General features: G+C 35.9%; 1 protein-coding gene across 4 annotated transcripts in view; it reads left to right on the top strand.

Annotated features, from left to right (window-relative positions):
• The window catches only part of BMPR1A (bone morphogenetic protein receptor type 1A), an 81,308-nt gene that overhangs the window by 49,417 nt on the left and 15,048 nt on the right, over positions 1-16,843 (top strand). For all 4 annotated transcript variants that reach the window (XM_062580127.1, XM_062580124.1, XM_062580125.1 and 1 more), the window contains 2 exons: positions 7,101-7,307; positions 16,067-16,229. In XM_062580127.1, the coding sequence (XP_062436111.1) occupies positions 7,241-7,307; positions 16,067-16,229 (230 nt within the window). In that variant the 5' untranslated portion in view covers positions 7,101-7,240. The remainder of the gene's footprint in view (positions 1-7,100; positions 7,308-16,066; positions 16,230-16,843) is intronic.

The following is a 16,843-nucleotide window of genomic DNA, read 5'->3' as shown; positions in this document are numbered from 1 at the left end:
AAGGAGCAAAGCAGCCATGCAAACAGCGGACGTGGAGCCAGAAAGTCTGCGCTGCAGTCTAGCACGCCTTGAGAAGCATGTCAGGCAGGGCGCCTCGGGCTGCGCAGGGGAGGGGCCTGGGGAACGGGGAGAGCTTTCCTCCCAGTTATTTTATGGAGCTGGCAACTAGCCATAAGAGTTAGAAAAACCTTACTACCTAGAAAACAAGAATTAAGAATGGAAGTGAAATGAAGGGGGGGGGAGGGGAGTGGCTGTAGTCCATTTTTAAGCTTTTCACATAGAAACCATTGAATTGTCTCAGCTGTGTTGCTGTTATTTCCTTGCCAAATTTGAATTATTAAAAATGCTTTCTTTTAACAGAAACTGCACTTCTTGCAAGCTATGTTATGTGTAAGAGATGTGGACTTTAACAGCACTCCCCTGCTCAAAAGTGAGCTTGAACTCCCCTCCTGTGGGCATGAGGTTCTGACCAGGAAGCTTGGTGGGAGCGGGTCATCCAGCCTGGCCTGGCTGCAGTGCAGGGGGCTGCTTGTTTTATGATCCTTGCTAATTTGTAATAGGAGAAACCCGGGTCGGTTATACTGGGAGAGAAGGAAGATTTTGCATAACATGTTTTGTTATTGCTTAAATTCAGTAGTCAGAAAAAGATGGCCTCTTCTGTTTAGGAGCCATGACATAAAAAATATGCTCAGTAGCCACAAAACAAAAACCAGTTTCTTGAGAGCTCTTCATGAATCTCAGAATTTGCATAATCATCTTCACTTTGGAGATGAAATGTAGTTGTGAATTTCTTGTTCTAGACTTGTGCTTTGGCAAAGGTTACAGATGTGATGGAGCTAATATCATGGGATCTAATGCTTACCCTGTGAAGCTATGGGTGGGGTGGGTTTGATTTCCTCTTCTCCTGCACCCCCCCCCCCCCAAGGTTATTGAACAGGTCTGTTTAAATTATGAAAAAATTATTTTAATGTTGCTAAAATGTTCATTAGTTGTCTTTATAGTGCTGAATGGAGTCTTAATGTATTTTAGAAACTATTTTCTATTAAAGCATGTGTACTTTTAAAGGCACTGGCCCTGACTTTAGAAACTGAGTAGTTGAGGTTTCTTTTGTGGTGGTGGTGGTTTTTTTAAAGGTGTAAATACATATTTAGGATCAAGGCCCACCTTTTCCCCTTCCTCACTCTAGGTATATTTTTTGTGTAAAATAGTTGTAACTCAGAACCAAAATACGTGATAAATCTAGTATGGCAGTATAGTATTACTATATTAGCATATTTTCAATAGTTGCATGTGAAATTTTATAAAAATTTTAACGACTCTTCTTGCTGCTTACAGATGAGATGTACAAAAGACATTCTATTTTCAGTAAGATTTTTTCCGAACTTGATAAAATTTAAATTACATTCGCATTTTGGATTGGTATTAGATTTGAAGATGGAATTTATTACACTTGGAGTGTGGTTTTTGTTTTTTCTCCCCTTCTCTCTTCATTTATATCTGCTGGTGTGACAATAAGGAACTAGGAAAAGTGGTATTTACAGAATAAAAACATCTAAGAATGACAGCTTCTGGCTAGAATAGCAGGAGGTGATGTCAGTTGTGGTAGGCAGGAGCATGAGTGTCAGCTTGCCTGTTGACTTAGTGGGGAGAGGTTCTGCCCTTAATGGCTAAAGTGGTAGAGTTGAAAGAGGGTAATGAGTCAAGATGAATTCAAGTTCTACAGTGAAATCTTGTTTGAGTGCACTCAAATAAGAGGATGCGTGACTTTTGCAACATTAGGATATGTCTGAATATCTGATGGCACTGAGAAAATATTTTGCTGAATTTCATTATAGTTAGCTTAATGGCAGAAATTTTGTAGCAGGTAGTTAATTGGAATTCCAGAGTAGCAGTGAGATGGGCATTCAGAACTCCAGTGAGAGTAGCATCCCCAATTACCCAATTGTGCTGGGCACAGGCAAAAGCAGCTATGCTGTAACTTCTTCATGGTTAACAACATTGTTTATGAAACAGATATATCATAAATTAGGAGTTTGTTTTCTAAATTTGGCAGCAGTATGTGCATGCTAGATACTTACAGTCAGCATAAAATTTTCCTTTCGTAAGATTTTTTCTAGGGTATTCGTGGTGAATTTTGGTGCCTTTCTTTCTAGCAGCTCAAGAAGTAAGGCCTTTCCCAAGGCTATTAACTCTGTTGCTGTAGAATGCAATTCTTAGAGGTTTATGGTTTTTGAGTGAATAAAAGCAGCATTGCAGTCCTGATGGGAATTAAGTTACTTACCGTGTTAACAGTAACTACACATGTTTATAAATATCCTCCAAATGGCACTCATGTTTTGCATTTCAGTGTGCGCACACACTGCACTTTATCTAGTATTCCAAATTTTGTAGCAGCTTGAGAGAGAGAGAGAGAAGGAACATTGAACTAATTGGCAAAATCTTCTGGCTTACATTTACGCAATCACTAATAGTTTGAAATAATTCTGATTCATTTTAATGGAATTGTTTTTGTGAACTTATACAGATTAGTGCCCAAACAAATAGGGCCAAGTTTTCTGCATGTGTAATTTGGAGTAGTTTTTGTTGATGGCCCTGTGGCCAACTGGCTAGCAGTCTTTTCCGTTGCTGTATACGTTTTTTCATAGATTGCAGTGGTGGTAGCATGAGTAAAGGTTGCTAATTAATGGCTCATTTACATCTAGTATGTACCTCCATTTTTAACTTGGCATTTGACAGCAGTTAGGCATAGCTAGCTCAGCTGTTTCAGTATGACACTTTTTTATGATTTCTATATGTTTGTCTTGCAATAAAATAGAAATATCTTTTAAAAGTACATTAGGGAAAAGTAGGGTTATACAACCATTTGACAGAATTAGGCACTGCAGAACCTGAAACCTGCGTTTCTTACTGTTGAATTGACTAAATTTGAGGTTGACTTCAGCTCATTTTTATTATAAAGAAGAACATGAAGTTGGAGGGGCTTCTCCTAAATCAATGTGCACTCCCCTTCACTGCAATTACATCAGATGGTGCTGGGGTGGAGGGGGGAGGAGGTTGTTTGTTTTTTTGTTTTTTTAATAAAGTCTTTGGACCTTATTTCAGTTTGAAAATCTGCCCCAGAACCTCACCAATGGTTAGAAATTGTCTTCAAAATTTTCAAATTTTTGGTCTAAGACTTTTATGGCTAATCCATACCTAGTTGTTCTTGAGCCAGTAGCTTTCTTTGGGTTAAATAGTTGTCTGTCTTTCCTTGTGCTTATGCATATGTTACATTTTCAAAGAATAACTGTATCCCTGCTGTAATCAGTCGCAAGTGTTGAAAAGATGTTGAATTCATCGTTCTTAACATAGTATCAATACGTATATAATTCTGTACTGTATTCCAAATAATGTTTAAAAGTTCTCTCTTGTACTGTGGTGTTCATGTTTTCCCGTCTACCCTGGAAAATATTCTTACAAAATTCTAGAGTTCTGTTTGCTCCTTTCTCCCAGACACATCACACTTATGTGGCTGACACCCTGTAATCTGTGTACTTGGGTCCTTGGACAAGGTCATTTCCAATGCATAAACTTCTAATCTACATGTAGCAGAAACTCTTCCGAGTTCCTGAAACGTGCAACTCTGCTGCTTTCATGTCACTGTGTTTCATTCCATTTGTTAGTTTATTTCCTTCATCCAAATGTAAAAGAAAAAACCACTCAACTGAACTGCTGTGTGCCAACAGTGTTTATCAATATATTACTACTTGCACTTAGTTCATTAATGAAAAAATAAATGCTCTTAATCAAGACTCATTCATGGATCACGGTCCTTGAATACCATACAGTGCTACATTTAGTAATCTCCGTTCTTGAAACTAGTTGTCTGCCCTGTAGCAAGTTTACTTACTGTCTTTATAATTACTACTACTTTTTCCATCCGAATTAATAGTTTTCTTCGTGGCACTGTATCAGCTTTTCAAAACTTTCGTAGATAAGGTCTTTGTATTCAACAGCTAGGAAATAAGTTGTTAGATTCTGGCTTAGACTGACAATTTGTTTTCAGTAAACCTTTATGACATTTAATTTTTGTCCTCTGGCATTCTGTTCTACCTTGTGTTCAAAATTGTGCATATGGTTGAGATAAGCTAATACGCTTATAGTTGTCCAAACTACTACTTGTCTCCATTACATATGGAGGCTGCATTTAATATATTTCAGATTTGCTTGGTCAAGTACATCTACATGGTATTGTATGTACAGGCCTGCAAATGTTTTCGAACGTATCTTTCTGGTGAAATGGATTTAATGTTCTAATTCTTATGAAGTCTTGAGACAGGCATTTCTTTTTTCCTGTGCTTCCCTTTTACAATGCTGACTTTGTTTGTGTTTAGCACTATCGTTCTCTACTGAAATTTAGGACGGTGTAGCTCGTTTGGTTTTGAGACCATGCTGTTAAACATGGTGTTAACAGTAGTAGCAACAGAACAGATGGATAACTCTCAAGTCATAATAGTAAGGCCTTATATATGTTTTTCAGAGGAATGAAAGTGGTTTTGCAGTCCTACTGATTTTTATTTGCTGTTTTTCTGGTGTCCTTTTAAGTATTAATAAGCATTCTTACATGAGAATGATTTAAAAATAGGGTGTTTTAACTTTTCTTCATGTCATTTTATTGTCTATATGTTTTTATTTACATATATATGAACAAAAATATTTTCTTGTGAAAAATACTATTGAAAGGGGGATTAAGTTACGATATATTTGCTTTAAACTGAGAGCATTATATTCTTGAAAAGGGTTGGACAAGATTTCTTGAAAATTACCTTAGATTATCTCACTTCTAACAAAAAAGTCACCATGAAATTGATCTTTTTTTTTTTTTTCCCCAAGTTGTTCTTGATTTTTGTGGTAACATGGTGTGCAGTAGAGATGCAAATAAGCAATGCATGTGCAGGTCATGACAAGGCAATGCTAGTGGGCTCCAGTAAATCACCGATACGTGCAGTGAGATGGCCAGTTTTCTGAAGCTTAAAACACTTATATTCTCAAACTATAAAGATGGTGAGAATATGTAGTGCTCACTGAAACTTGCATGGGAAGAAGTTATTTTAAAAGCAACTTTGAACACAATGTTAGCTTTTTTCTATGCTGAACTGTAAAAATAATATTTTAAGTGTCTGTTACTTTTCTACATACAAATTGTTGGCTATTTTCACCTGCCATGTGTTTTCACAAGGATTGGAGTCATGGCAGTTGAAATACTGAATAAAGCACTAGCTTAGTTTTATGTGGTTGTCCTCAGTTTTTCATAGCCAGAGGGCTCTTCCCTCACAGCTCTCAAATAGTTGTTTCTTTTAGTGATGAACTACTTAGGAGATCAAATGTTTTTATTGCTTTTATTTCTGCCTTCAGAGGAAGTTTGTTTTGAAGTTATTAGTGTTTCAAGTGTTGGTGCAGTGTGTTGTTTGGAGCACAATGTAACTCTGTAAAATGGCCTGATTTTAGTGAATGAAAATATCATTGCTGCTTTTTGCGTCCGGGACTAGCCGTTTACAGCTTTCCAAAAACTCATGCCCATGCAGGGGTTGTGCAGTCTCTCTTGACGATCCAGCACTTAGTTACTAAGAAGTCAGAGATGTGTGAAAAGTAGGGCACGGGTCGAGGGCTGCGTGCCCCTTCCCCACCAAAATTGGAAGCGACAGACACCTCCCAGCTCTGCCGCTAATTTGCCTCCATGTTAAATGCCTCTGGAGCACTAATTAAAGTGAAGAGAGTTTCGGGTCTTACCAACAGACAGATTGAGTTATTTATGGTGGAAGCAGCCACCAACAGTAATTGCAGCACATCTTTGAACAAATACCAGGTCTTGCATTCATGAACAGCGCCAGGCTGACAGGGGTCGTGGGGGTCGCGGCCACCGAAACAAGAGGCCAAAGAAAGGCGAAACCAGTCTTCTGTTCATCTTTGTCCAAAACCGCTTTTTGTTTCTATTAGCTATTGAGGTGTCTGAGTTGCTTTTTCATCCTTTGAGGACAATTATGTTTCCTTTGTTAATCAGTCTTATGAAGAGGAATGTGACCGCAAATACTGCACTTAAGGAATAATACTGGACTTGGTTTGAAAAAGTAAATTTTTCATTCAATATGACTGTCTTATCTTTATGTGTTGATCCACTAAATTAATGAACTATATTTAACTTTGTAACAAATTGTGTGTCCATATAATAGCATATTTCTTCGAGCAGGATTTATTTACACAGAACTCGGGAATTTAGGAGGATATCAGGATTCTGAAATGGAGTTAACAGCAATTATTAATAATTTTTGTTGATGTTGTAAACTAAGTAAACTTTTTTTTTTCCCCTGCCAGAAAACGTGTTAGTTTGCAGGAAAGAGGATTGGAATATGTTAGACATTAAATAAGAGATTAATTTCTTAATCTGAATGTTAAACGAGACTGGGGGTTTTTGCTTTTTGTTTTTTTAAGCCTTAATACTATTTTAGGAAACTAATTAAAAGTAATATTGTAAGTAGATTAGGTAACTAAATTATGTATTCTAACACAGATTTATTTGTCATCCAGTAAAGGTGGAGCTTTTTTTATTGCAATGCAAACTTCTTTACAAGCATTTTTTAAATCTGTAGCAGAATGTGATGTTATTCTCTTACTGTACAACGGGAAGTCACCAAGTTCTTTAAGTAAAATAGTAAGTCTAAGATCTAATTCATGTAATGGAAATCGTTTTTAAACCAATTTACTAGATGCTAATCTATTAAATCTATAATGGATGCTAATCTATTACATATTACCTATGATAGCTGTATTTGAGTCTAAATTACATGGCCATGGCCAGTGAGTTGAGATACAGATGTGGACATCAAAATGTTCCTCTGGTTATGGTTGATACCAAACACAGGTATTTCAGACGAACTTTGCTCATTGGTAACAAATATGGCTAATGTTTTCAGTTGTTGATCTTAATAAAAGTATGTATTTTAAATAACTCTTTGCTGCCACCCAGTTGTGTTCAGTGTGCTGAAAAATCTTGAGGTTGTCTTTTTTACTTGTTTTGGAAATACAAGTAGTTACTTATACCTTCATTTTACTATATCTTTCAGGAAACAAGTTGGAAAAGTTGCAATATCGTCTTTGCAGTCAGCCACCAAATCTTATATTAAGCTTTGCTGAACAGACCAAGCTTAAGATTTGTCAAGCAGAAGGGCCAATTGCCTTGCACAGGAAGAATTAGAAGTGAACAATGACTCGACTGAGAGTTTATGAGCAGTTAATTGGAGCCTATCTGCTTATCATTCTGCATATTCAAGGTAAATATGTGGTAGTTGAAATAACGAGTTTCCCCCCTCCCCTCCCATGTGTAATGGAGACATGTTTCAGTGGTATGGTGGGTTTTTTTGTTTCATTTGTGGGTGCCTGGTGTGTTGTGGTATGGTTGGGTTTTTTTTTGGTTTGGGTGTTTTATGTTTTGGGGAGTGTTTTGTTTTGTTTTTGATATGGCTCTGTCCAAGCATCAGTACTGTTCTTTTGCAGGCGAATGACATGCCATATAGGCGCTTGACCAAAAGGGTGACATTATAGTGGTTATGTGTTGCTGTTGTAGGATAGATTATGAAGGAGTAAATCTAATTGAGCAAATATTTAGGTAAAGAAGGTATCATAAATGTTTAATATTCTATGGAGCAGGTTATATGAGCAACAGAATTGAAGAATTCTGCGTTTTGACTTCCTGAATTTTGAATTCGTGTGTATGTGTGTATGCGCATGCATCCTTGAGCCCTTCAACTTGCCTGACTGAAGTAATTCCAACTTTCCCTTGCCTTCCCATCCTCCTAGCAGCCAAGAGAGTGTGCCATAACTAACTTAAATGTGTGTTATATCTACTCAGGCTCAGGTGAGGCTATGTGGTGTATATCACAGTCTGGTTTTTGGTTGTCAGAAATACTTGTTTGTGAGTCTGTCATCCATCCAGCCACCAATTATGAAAATCTGGAAATTTAATTATCATTTAATTATGTTTTAGTATTCTGCCAAATTGAGTTGAATTTAAATATATATACATATTGGGGACTGACCAGTGTGGCTGTCTCATTATTCTGATTGGAGGTAATTGGAGCTTAAGTGTAAAATTCATAGCTAGTTCAGGGGGCTGAAGAATTAAATCAGCAGTACTTTGTTCTGATGGGTGCATGAGAATGCCATTAATAGTCATCAGTACAGGGTTAGTCAACCTATTTTATTAATTTTTCCTTACGAACAACTGTACACAGCAGATCACAATGCTGTGTTATTGCTTGTAGTTTAGAGGGCTGTTCAGAACAGCAGAATGGTATCTAAACTATTAGTTATGTCATACTCATGTTTGGCATATATGCAGTAGTGCTCTGTCAACAATGTATGTCCATAGTTTATCTCTGTGTAAGACTTCCTGTTCTCCCTGATGTGTGCCTCTCACGTGATTTGAGTTGAGTACACTGAGCTTTCTACATATTTCAAGGAAAATAGAAGACTAGTTTGCTGCTGCCGTTTTAATATACTATGTATAAAAAGTTTCATATTCTTTTCATGTATATATCAGCTACTGCTTAGTGCTTGATTTTATTCTGAGATTTTTTGAAAAATGACAATTTGTTAAATTTGTTCAAATGAGTGGAGGAAGATACCTGGTAAGTACCCCAAAAAGTTCTCCTGTGGTGTTTCTTGAGTGTAGGTACCTGCAACATTAGACTCCTTCCAGTACCATCCTGCACATGTACTTGCAGCTAAACTTTTACATAAGAAAAGTATTTTCTCTGGTTCCTTGTAGAACTGAAGTTTGTTCAAGGGTACTTAAAACTGCTGTTCTCCCTTTTGAGTTTCCTTTGGGGTCCGGTACAGTAGGTACAGTGTCCATAAGCACCCGTTAAGACTTCTGTATCTTTGAGTTTACAGCCTTCAGAATTGCGGACACTTTCATTCAAAACACCTTGGGAAGTAAGAGGTGGACATGTGTGATTGCTCAGTAATTTAAGTACTTTCATCTCTTTAGCCTGTAGAGACTCAAAATAGTACTTCCTAACTTCTAGGTATTTGCTTTAAGCGTTTTGTGTGTGTGTACGTGTTTCAGGGGTGGGGAGAAGCTTGGGTCTTGATTTGAACTTAGCCATTATAGCAAAGGTTTCAAGGTTGAAGGCAGCAAAGCAAAAGAGCCTAAGACCAGCAGTCTTCAACCTTAAATTAGTTAGTTGGGAGAGGGAAGTTCTCAATCCTAGTTCCTAATCTCATTTTGGACCTGCGATTTTTAATTAGCAAGAAATAGCTATTTATCTACTTAGGTAGAAATAGCATAGTTTGAGTATAGTTCAAGTCCTTAGTAGTTGTAAAATACAGGTGATAAGATTGATGATAGGCACAAATAGAAATAAATAAAAACTTTCATGAGATAGTAGGAAGAATTTTTTCACAGTGAAAGGTGGTCAAGCATTAAAACAGGTTGTCCAGAGTGTGTGTGATATCCGTCCTTAGAGATGTGCAAAAGTTTCGTTGGATGTGATTGAGCAACCTGATGTAACTTAAAAGTTGGCACTACTTTGGCCAGGTAGTAGTGCTAGGTGACTTCTAGAGGTCTCTTCCACTGCAGATCGTTCTTGAATATAGCAATTTGCAGTAGACCTTGTTCCACTAGTACTAAAGCGATTCTGCTTTTCCTTGCAGAAGCTACTAGCCTTCTTTCCTTGAACTGGCTTGAGTTATTTTTTTTGTTCTTTGTACTGAAATTAATATTTGCATCAGTTAATATTTAGCATTTTGCTCAAACACAATAGCAGCTGAAGAAACAAATTTGTTTAAATCTTTTGGGTAGAAGATAGGAAGATGTCTTCTAAATCTGCTGAAAATTAATCTAATCTCTTGTTTGTGAGCCAAAAGTTTCAGCATTCTAAAACTATTCTACCAAACAATTGTAATTAGAAAATGCATAGTCAACAGAATACAAGTAGAAATAATAAAAAAAATATACAGATCTTATAGTGACTTAGAATTAAATTACATTAAGTCTTTCCATAATCACATTTATTACTAATGCTTCAATACCTTCTTGTAAATAGTATAGCTAAATTAAGTGTAAATATCCTGTTTAAAAAAACAAGTCAGCTTCTGAAGAAGAAATTAACTTGTCTAGGGCTATTCACGACTTTCAAATCAATACCTAACAAGTTCTGAAAATACGCAGTTTTCATGCTTTCAGCAGTGAACAAAGTTAATGGTTTTCTTGCTCGATTCTTCTGGAGGCTTCAAATTGACAGGATCTTCAGAACTTACCAAAACCCAAAGGAAAGTTTTCTATAGAACTTGTCCATGTATGTGCATATATATTTGTGTGTGTGCTATATTTAAATATTCCTTTAGAGAGAACTTCTTTAAAGTGTGTAACTGTACCTGTTGATAATGGGAAAATATTCCTGAAGCTACAGTAGAAAACAGACAACTCCATGAAGTTGCTGGTAAATAGCTGGTGTTTCACACATCAGGACAAGGAGCAGGGATATGGAATGGTGGCCGTCTGGAATGTGTTTTCTTTCTAGATTGTGGTGACATTGCTCTGGTTTCTATGAATTGAGAAATTATACAAAATCAATGTGGGTACCAAATGAGTAGATTTAATAGCAATCTTTTCAAAAACACTTCTGAATTTCCTCCTCCTCTGTGCAAGGCCTTAGTACTGTGACTTCCCTCTGCATTTATGACTTACTTTACCTCATCACACACCTGCTTTTGACCACCAAAGGCAAGAGTTTATCACCTTCATTTGTGAATAAGGACACAAAATATGTTTCTGCTTACCATTGTGGCAAATTTTTAGTTCAAAGAACTGGCATTGTTTCAGGATAGAGTTCTTTGTGCAGTGCTGCTTTAAAGCGCAGAAACCTAGGTAGAAAATCATTGATGTGATTGTTCAGAACAGACGTCGTTTTGCACAGAACTGTTTGCTGTTTATGTAGCTATTAGAGCTACAGAAATACAGGTCCATTCCTTTAAGTATAGCTTCACGGTATGGAAGTTGAGTTTAGGAAGGACTCTGCAATATTTTCTATTTCCTTCTCCCTGTGCTAAAAAGGCTTATATTTTGCTTCCCCTAAGTACTTTGTACAAACACACATTCCCTTGCAGCATTTTATCTGGATTAAAAAGCAAAATGAAAATCTTTTTTTCACAGCATTGCCTTTTGTTCAGAATGGCTTGATGTGTCTTAAAGTCTAAATTAACATAAAAAGGCCTTAGCTTTAAATCTTTTTTTTCAAAATTTTTTGGATCTGCTTTCTCTTTAGCTTTAAAAAAAAAAAAAAAAAAAAAAAAAAGTCCCATTTGTAACCGTAAGTAACTGATACATGTAACAGGACAGTCAAATAGTCTGATATATACTTAGCCTCCTAAAGGTTGCAATTCACTTCTGTCAGTTTACTATATGATGTGATATTAGACATGTGGTTCATCAAGCTTTTGCATGTTCTTCAAATACACTGCAGAAAACCAGTATTTTAATCCTTTTTGATCAACTTTTTAAAACTACATTAATTTCATTCAATAGATATAGAAAGTTTATTAAATATTGTTCTTAAAGCAGACTTATTGAACACTAGTATTGTTTATTAATGCATTGATAAAATTGTCCTTTGAAACTTGAGTTCATTATCTCATACTTAATTTTATTCAAAGATTTGATATCAAGAATTCTGTTTTAACTTCTATGCACTTTCTGAATTTCAAATGAAATAGTGAGTTTAAACATGCAAACTGAATTCAACCCTATAAACTTGCCTGAAATGGAGCAAATTTCTTCCAGAATATCCAGAAGGAACTTTAGAGTTCTCAGAAGCTGATTTGCTGCTTAAGGACTTTACAGTTCTGTTTACTAGTCATTTCCCAGTCATTTGCCAACTGCTGCATCTTTTTTTTTTTTAAACGTCAGCAGCAAACATACATTGTTAAATATTCACCTGATCAAAGTTATTTTAATGGATTAGACAAAGGTTATGTAAGTCTGATGTAATTTCAAATTTTGTTTCAAGTAACTGTTTAAAAGTTCTTTAAAAGTTCATTTAATTTAGCTTAGAATACAATTTTTGTTGTTGTTTTTTTTTTGAAATAGTGTACATAAAATCTTTCTGTCTGTGGCTTTTTTATTTGATAGGTAAAAACAGAATAACATTTGTCAAAAATACCTTTCCTAGGAAGAAAGGGGGATTAGAGGCTAGGGACTGGGCTGGAAAGGTGTGGGGGGAGAGCAGAGAACTGTTCATTAGGGTTGAACACCATGGTGCAGCTTCTGGGAAAGCTGGAGGGTGGCAGAAAGATCTTTTTTTAAACAAATAGTCTGAGAACTTGCTGTGATTTTTAGGAACCAGTTCTGTTAGACTGAACTTCCTATAATGTGCCTGGTCTGTGGAGATCACAGGCTTGATATATCAAAATGCACTACTTAGTGTTGTGGTAAAACTGCCAGATGCAGAGCTCAAAAGTATTTAAGATGCTTTCTCCACACTTCACACATGGTTGGATTTTTTTTTTTTTTTTTTGAGTCCTGAAATATCAATCAAGCTGTATCAGTTCTACTATGCTGTAATTTATGTATCATTTATATAATGATTTATAAATCATTATGAAAGCTTGTCATAGGCAGAAAGGTGACAGCTCCTTGTAGAGGCTGATGTGCAGTATCTGTATCCTAAAACTAGAAAAAGTAATTTAAAAATACTGCCTCGTAAAAATTTAGTAATTTATTTTTCATAAAGAAGGTCTACCTAACATCAAGAGGCTGGCTGCATCCTGTATCTTTTATAGAAAGAACCTGGCATGTCAGTGATGGCTGGCTGTGTCAGCTAGCCAGTGTGAACAGCTTTAGCACTATCAAGAAGGTGAATTAAGTTCTTCTACTGGGAGAAAAGCAATGAGAATCAGAGAAAGATTCTTGTTATTTAAAATACAGGATTTACCGGATTTTTACAAGCAAGAATTTACAAGATTTTTACTGGATATTTACAAAGAAATACTTAGAATACTGTCATTCTGCCAAGATATACCCCTTTTAAGGAAAATTTATTCTGGATTAAAAATGACTTTGTTTGAAATACTTGGTTAAACAAATCACAGGAAAACTGTACCATTGTGTATTCAAAAAACCATCAATAATTTGAAATGTTGTAGGCTGCTAGTTCTAGCTAGTTTGTACAGGTAGAGGGAATATAGTTAAGTATGTAATTATAGGCATAATTTGGCTTTTGTGTTTTGTCTTATTTCACTTATTGCCCTTTGTCTGTACAGTTCCTAGTAGAGTTGTTTTTAATAGTATACACAAATCTCTTCCTAAATCGGAAGACCTAATCAAATCACATACGAATCCCAGGCGGTGCTTGATATGTTGGCGGTAATTGTTCCTTAACTCTTTACTGTTCGGTCTGAAACAAAAATCCATTTTAATGCCTCCTTATCTGTATGCGCAGAGTGTATGGACATTTCTTTGCTCCAGCATTGAGCTGACAACTGAATATGTCAGGGAAACCATTGATTACACCATCACAGTAGCATAGTGTCACTAGATCCTGAAAAAGTGTTCCTCCGTTTCTCTGTCCCGATATCTGAAAGAGGATAAAGCAGCGTGGTTGTTTGAGACGTGGAGTGCTATGGATGAGGGATAATCTGGGCATTGATAGAGCAAGGCCGTGTGGTTCCTGAGGTAGAGCGTCGTTTTGGGCACGTCCTTCATTCACCTTCGGTCATCTTACCAATAGCTTTTAACCAGGAAAAGCAGCAGTGAAGAATCCTGTGACCTTCCCTCCCACACAAAACATGCACACACTTGAGTCTTCATCTGTCCCCTACCATCTCAGGTTAACATGCACAAGCTGTTTTCCACGTGCAATTCCTTTCCCTGTACCTACCTGAAATGCTGAGGTTCAATTGTAGTACTACAGCAAAGGATGCAGAAAGCACGTAATATCTAGACATAGGCTGTTAAAAACTTAATGATGAAGTGAATCTAAACAGTCTCAATATTTTCCATGCTATTCTTCCCCAGCCCTTCCCTCTTTGTATGCTCAAACATCTTTTCTGTGTAATAGGAGTTCTTTTTGTAGTCTTAGAAGGTGATAATGCAAGAGTAAAGTGATTTGTTTTTGTGCAACTCATAAATACTACCTGTTAGATGAAAACAGGGTATCGTGGAGTATTGTTTCTCTTTCATGTTACAGAGATAATGAGGTGGTTTGTTTTTTGCTTTGAATAAAAATCTTTGCTTGTCGAAAGTGTACAAAAGGTTCTATGAAAATTATTTATCCATGTTAGCATGGATTTTATTGGGTGTACATCGTAACTCTTGTTACACAATTCATAATAGTGAATATTAAGGGGAAAAATATCATCTCATTTTTATTGTAGAAGGTTAGCATACCTGAAATCATGCTGCATTTATTAATTTAGGAGGAATAGTGTTGCTTTAAAAGATACTGGACTGGCATAAATTTCTTAAATGGTATGTTAGCATTGGCAGTAAGAAAGAAATTCAACAGTAGAAAACTGTTCTTTGATGCTGTAGGGATTATTTTGTCACTATCCTGGTAAACTATCTAAATTATGTTAATCTGAATCTATTATAAATTGCAGGTTAGAACCTTGTTTTCTCTTGTGAGCTAGGAGAAACCCTGCTCTGAGGGTTCCCTGATTTCTTTTCTAGTAGACTGGAAAAATAATGCATTTAATGCTCAGGGTAGGAAGATGAATGAGCGACGGAGAGATGCAGATTGTGAAGTGTTCAGACTTTTAACATGTGGAGTGTCCCTGAAAATAAATGGATTTTTGTGTTAAATATATATATATAGTTGATACACCTTAGTAGCTCTGCAAAATTAGAGTGGCATTTAACATTTATACATGGGCAGCAGCTTTTTCTTTAAGTAAAGATTAGAAGGTACTTTTGAAAAGTACTGAGGTACTTCCACTTGCTGAATTATAATAAAAGCTTCCATAAATACTAATTGCATGGGGCTGCTTGTCTTGCACACTCTCCCCCACAGAATTGCTGAAAATTTTATTCCTCTAGGTGATAGGCTGGTCAGAAGTCATCTAGCTTTGACTCGTCTGCATGTGAGAACATAAGGAGCCAAGAATACTATAATATGATGGATAGAGATTTTCTGTTGGTGGAATTGTTTGAAAAAGCTGAAGGAATTGGACAAAGATGCTCTTGTCTCTTATATAGTGGTTAAAGAGAGCATATGCCAAATGAGGCAGTTAATGTTCCTTTTTTGTTGTTTTTGTGGTGTTCTTACCTTGGAAGAAAACAGATGGAATTTTTCTTATGAAAGCACTTGAATAATGTGATCTACAGCAAATGATGTTCAACTATTTCTTACTGCTGAGAAATTAAGAGCTATTTGGAACTTCATTTAGCCCTACTTTTATTGTCTGAAAGCTCATTTATGTGGATGCTCACGTCACTGACTGAAATTTAATTTGCAAACAAGATTTACTTTAGCTCTGTTTATGAAGTACTAATGCAGATGGAGATCAAAAAAAAAAAAAAAAAAAAAAAAAACCCAAGAGATTTTTGGAGTTATTACTGCTCTTCTGTAAGTCTGTGAATCCAGAAAACTGACTTCAGAGAATTAGAAAATTGCATATTAAGTATATTCAGTCATGCATAGAATTATACTGTTGTGGTTATTGAGCTGGCCAACATTTTGGTTTTTGAAATATATGAATGAAAAGGGCTTTCTTCAGAAAATTCTTACTGGTTTTACATCACTGCCCTACCTCAAAAAGGGAAAATTTCCTCTTTCCGTTTGTATGGATGATCTGCTAGTATTTGAGCCAACTATTTCCAGAATAAAATAATTAAATCAAAGTTTCTGCCATATTCCCAGTGGAAGGTTTTCTTATGCCTTATATAATTATATTATAGTATATAATATGTACTCTTATTCTTTAATATCATTATTCTTTTGGTGAGGTTTGAGTTATTTTATTTTCCTTTAAAGTTTTTAACCAATTACCAAGAGATGCAGGAATAATTTGTTGTTGTTCTTTCAATGCTTAGGACAAAATCTAGACAGCATGCTTCATGGTACAGGAATGAAGACAAATCCTGAGCAAAAGAAACAAGTCAATGGAGTAACACTTGCTCCAGAGGACACCTTACCCTTTCTTAAATGCTACTGCTCGGGGCATTGTCCAGATGATGCTATTAATAACACATGCATGTAAGTATTATAGGATATAGTAGAGTTTGAAAAGGCTGTTTTTGGCTCACTACAGAGTTAAGTATCTCTGTGATGCTGATGTAAGTTCTATCAAGTAATTTGATTATAATTGATCAGAAACTCACAAATTCTGCAGAAAACTGAAAGCTAAAAATCCACAGTCAACTATATGTAAACAATATTACTTTCACCACATCTTAGAACTGTTCACAACCAGTCGTTTTTCCCCCAGCAACTGCTTTGAAGGATTGAGGCTTTAAGTAACCTGTAGTATTTTATAACTGGGTGAGTATTAAATGACCAAAATCTGAATGTTCTGATAATACTATGTGTTCATTTAGCCTAATATTTCTTCACCTAGTAGTCAAAAGGTAACTTTACTTAGTGGCATGTAGCCAATTAGTATGAATTTTTCTTGTTTTGTGATGGTTAGTTGTAGATATGAGAGGAAAGGGAGGAACGACAGGAAAAGCCCCTTAACATAGGGAAAGAAGGGTAGTTTTTAACTTTGATAGGTGTAAGTTTCCCAAAAGACTTGTAAACTAATTATGTGCTTGCTTAAAGAGTTCTACATTAGAATGTAATAGAAAACATTACTTTCTTATGTAATTTGA

Source organism: Rhea pennata, chromosome 7 (genome assembly GCF_028389875.1).
Source record: "Rhea pennata isolate bPtePen1 chromosome 7, bPtePen1.pri, whole genome shotgun sequence".
Lineage (NCBI taxonomy): Eukaryota > Metazoa > Chordata > Aves > Rheiformes > Rheidae > Rhea > Rhea pennata.
This window is presented reverse-complemented; position numbering and strand designations above follow the sequence as displayed.